Here is a 3,887-nt window from a genome sequence, read left to right on the forward strand (position 1 = left end):
CCACTTCCCCAAGCCCTCTACCCTCACATTCTCATGAGAAAGCCTTCCTCAGGGCTGCAACGTCCTTTTCCAGGATGGTCATCTCACCTAAGGAAGCCAAAGATCCCAAGGCGATACTGGACAGTGACAACTACCACATCCCCGTAGGCAGCCAGGGCTGATCCATCCTGAGATGTGGAGGAGCCAACCTGCAGAGAGCCTCCATGGATCCATACCATGACCTAGAGAAATGGCTTAGAATCAGTGGCCCCAGCTTGTTGGACTCCAGCCACCCCCCTTGTAGCCCAGGGTATTATAAGGACTTCTGAAGTGTTTAGGAAACAGGGTTGTAGAAGGTCATTTGCCATGGTCGAGTTGGATGGGGTCCTCTGGACTATATACCGGCCNTTTGTCCCCTGCAGTGATCTCAGTGGGGCTGTAGATGTTGAGGGTCAGGCAGTCCTCAGAAATGGGGAAGATTTTCATCTTTTCATTGAGGGTGAATCTGCTGTTGCTCATTTTCTCTACATCCTGAAGGCACCTGCAGCCAAGGGAAATCCCAGGGCCAGCCCTCAGCTCCACACACCCTGTCATACAGCAATTTCACCACCCTGCCCACTTCCCACCTCCTGCAGGTGTACTCACATTGGGGGATTGATGCTAGCATCTCTCACACCTTCCCAGGGCTGTGGTGGGAGTGGAGCTGAGAACCGAAGAGGTCCCAGTGGTGCTTGANCAAAGGGGATGCCCAGGAAGACATTTACCATGCGGTCTGTATCCTTCACACCCACCTGCCGGCCTCGAACACGACCCAGGGGGGTATCCACTTCAGGGTGACTGACTTTGGGTCCTGAGACAGGGAGAGAAGGTTCATTGGGTGGTGACTCTACAGCCTCCATGAAGGGGTGGGGGAAATAATGGACTTTTAAAATAAAGGAAGACTTGCTCCTCCAGNGTCTATTTGTTGGGTTCTACTCTGAATACTCTCCACCCAGCATTATGGCNAGGCTCTCCAGCAAGTGGCTACCTTCATGATTATTATTTGTTTTTGAGATAGGTTCACCCTGGCCTTGAAAGTGCTTGATGGAGGAGACTGTCCTTTATCCTCTGATCCTCCTGCCTCTACCTTCTCAGTGCAAGGAATACAAGTGTGTGGCTAGCACGCCTGGCTCTCTCTCCATGATTGTCCCTGACTTCCTCTTCCTTATTTTGTGTCCCAATCTCTAGTCTGAATCAGACTTGCTCCCAGCATGAACCTCAGTTACTCATATGTTAACTAAGGTGTGATAGTCAACCAATCTGCTTAGCCTGCATTGCTTATTCTTGCCCACTTGTGAAAGCAAGAAGAAGAGGAGGAGCAGGAGTAGTGGAGCAGGAGGATGTGGAGTAGGAGGAGTAGGTCCAGGAGCAGGAGGAGGAGGAGTAGTGGTGGAGCAGGAGGAGGAAGAGAATGATGATGATGAAGAACAAGGAGGAGGAGTCTCTCCCCGTTTCCCACTACTTGTTCTGTCATCTTGTGGCTCCCCTGTATGTCCTCATGGGGATTGTTTTTATCCCCAATTTTTCAGTGATCTGTAAGTAGGCTTCATTTATGACATTCTTTTTCATTTTACCATGACTGATTAAAACTTTAAAACATAAAGGTAAGAGTGAGGATATAGCTTATTCTTGGAGCTTTCTTCATATGTTAAGCCCCTGAGTTCAGTCTATAAAAAATGAATAAATAGATCATATAGATAATAATAACCCTGCCCAGTCGGGATATACCATGCCTGCACTCTTCTATTTTGGGCACCTTCCCAGAGAAGGCTATTCACTCTTACTGCCTCACTCCAGTCCCCTCATTCCTCAGGTTTCCCATGGAGCTGGAAGCCCCACTTCACAGATTCAGGGAGTATGTCTTACCAGTTACTGTGGTAACAAATGTCAGGAGCAGACAGGCCATCCAGACTTGGACACTGGACCTGGCTTGTACTGTTGTCCCCATGTTTGTTATAACGGCCTTTGGACGAAGCTGTGGATACCTGGAGAGGACTTGCCTTTTATTGAACCTCTTACCTGTGAAAATTAACTTGGTCTGCCCTGGTTGGTTGGAGGCCAGCTCTGGAATTGTGTATTCTACGCTCTGCCTGCTCTCAGAGCAGCAGTGTCTTCTGGAGAAGTCTGACAATTTAACACCCTCTGCTCACACCATCTTCCCTCCTCTATAGACAATTCCCTTCTCTTGCCTGGCATGGTTTTTCACTCTTAGGATTGTAGCTGCATTGCATGTTAGATAGGATGTGAGTTTGGAGGATGGACGGAGGGAAATGTGGGAGAGAGGCTGAGGAGGGGAATGGGGATGGGGAACAGATGTGGGAAGGGATGAGGGAGAGGGCTGGGAGTCAGAATGGAAATAGGTAGGGAGCATCTCTGGGACTATTGGAGAACTGGGAATGGGTGAGGAGGTTCCTGGGAGTCTATGGGGGTGACTCTAGTTGAGACCCTGAGCACCTGGGGATATGGAGACTGAAGTGGCCACATCCTGTTGCCAGGTGTGACTTCCAGTTTAGAGACACAGTTTATCCCACCTATGAGATGTGCAGGGATAAAGATGGAGTAGAGATGGCCCAAGAAATGGCCCATGTCAAGATAATGTCCTATTCTCTGAAGGAGGACAGAGCAAGCAGAAAAGAGCAATCATTCCAAGAAAGACTGAAACCCAGAAGCACGGAGACATCTCTAAGTCTCTAAGCCCAGCATCCACNTACTCTGGGATGAGGGATAGTCCCAAGGCCTACTGCATTACTGTTACATGTTAATATTTTTCATAGAATTATATATAGGGGTCTGCAACTTTTCAAGCCTAGGAAGCATCTTGCTATTTTCCCTACCTTTATAAGGTCCTCAAGTAACCATTCTGGTTCCATTTAGGCATTACCCCATTGGGAGACCCCCAGAAGCAACTCTGAACCTGCAGCAAACTTCTGTCAAAATCTAACAAGCTTCCAAAACCCCTTATTTGCATTCTGAATGCACATAGTCCTGGTACCTTATGCCCACAATGAAGGTATGCTGGGGGTGTAAGTGTGGCCTAAGCCTGCTGGATCACAACCACAGAAGCTGCTCATGTGTCACTAGGATGTTGGCATCTTGAGGTGATCTTGTAGAAGGAATCCCAGCCTGGTCTTTAAAACAGAGAATAGTCTTTTGACCATTATTATAGGAGGGGCATCCTTCAGGGGTTCTGAGATGTCTACAAAACATCCTTCCAATTGTCCTAAACAGAATATGTATGCATGGGTTTTCACTTTTAAAAAAAATAGGCATAAATGGGAGAAGTCCTTGGTCTTAGGAAGGCTCAATAGACGCCCCAGTGTAGGGGAATCGAGGGTGGGGAGGTGGTTATGAGTGAGTGGATGAGGGAACACCCTTATAGATGCAGAAGGAGGGAGGATGGGACAGGGGGTTTCTGAGAGCGGGGAAAGGGGATAATATTTGAAATGTAAATATAGAAATTACCCAATAAAATAAAATAAATATTTGTTTTTATTTTGTGTATATGTTTTTCAGGGTGTTTTGCCTGCACGTATGTTTGTGTATCATGTGTGTACAGTGTCTTTTTTTAAAAAATATTTTTTATTAGGTATTTTCCTCATTTACATTTCCAATGCTATCCCAAAAGTCCCCCATACCCTCCCCCCAACTCCCCTATCCACCTACTCCCACTTTTTGGCCCTGGCGTTCCCCTGTACTGGGGCATATAAAGTTTGCAAGTCCAAAGGGCCTCTCTTTCCAGTGATGGCCGACTAGACCATCTTTTGATACATATGCAGCTAGAGTCAAGAGCTCCTGGGTACTGGCTAGTTCATAATGTTGTTCCACCTATAGGGTTGCAGATCCCTTTAGCTCCTTGGGTACTTTCTCTA

General features: G+C 47.3%; 1 protein-coding gene across 1 annotated transcript in view; it reads right to left on the reverse strand.

The window, feature by feature from the left end:
- Positions 1–1,991, reverse strand: part of LOC110288331 (carboxylesterase 3A) — a gene marked incomplete at its 3' end in the record, with an annotated part of 3,163 nt that extends 1,172 nt beyond the window's left edge. Inside the window, exons 1-4 of the mRNA XM_021154708.1 lie at positions 1,885–1,991; positions 625–829; positions 382–520; positions 88–221 (exon numbers count right to left, since the gene is read on the reverse strand). Of these exons, the coding sequence (XP_021010367.1) occupies positions 88–221; positions 382–520; positions 625–829; positions 1,885–1,966 (560 nt within the window). The remainder of the gene's footprint in view (positions 1–87; positions 222–381; positions 521–624; positions 830–1,884) is intronic.
- Positions 1,992–3,887: the final 1,896 nt, after the last annotated feature.

The sequence above is a fragment of the Mus caroli genome, unplaced genomic scaffold, assembly GCF_900094665.2.
Source record: "Mus caroli unplaced genomic scaffold, CAROLI_EIJ_v1.1 scaffold_19544_1, whole genome shotgun sequence".
Lineage (NCBI taxonomy): Eukaryota > Metazoa > Chordata > Mammalia > Rodentia > Muridae > Mus > Mus caroli.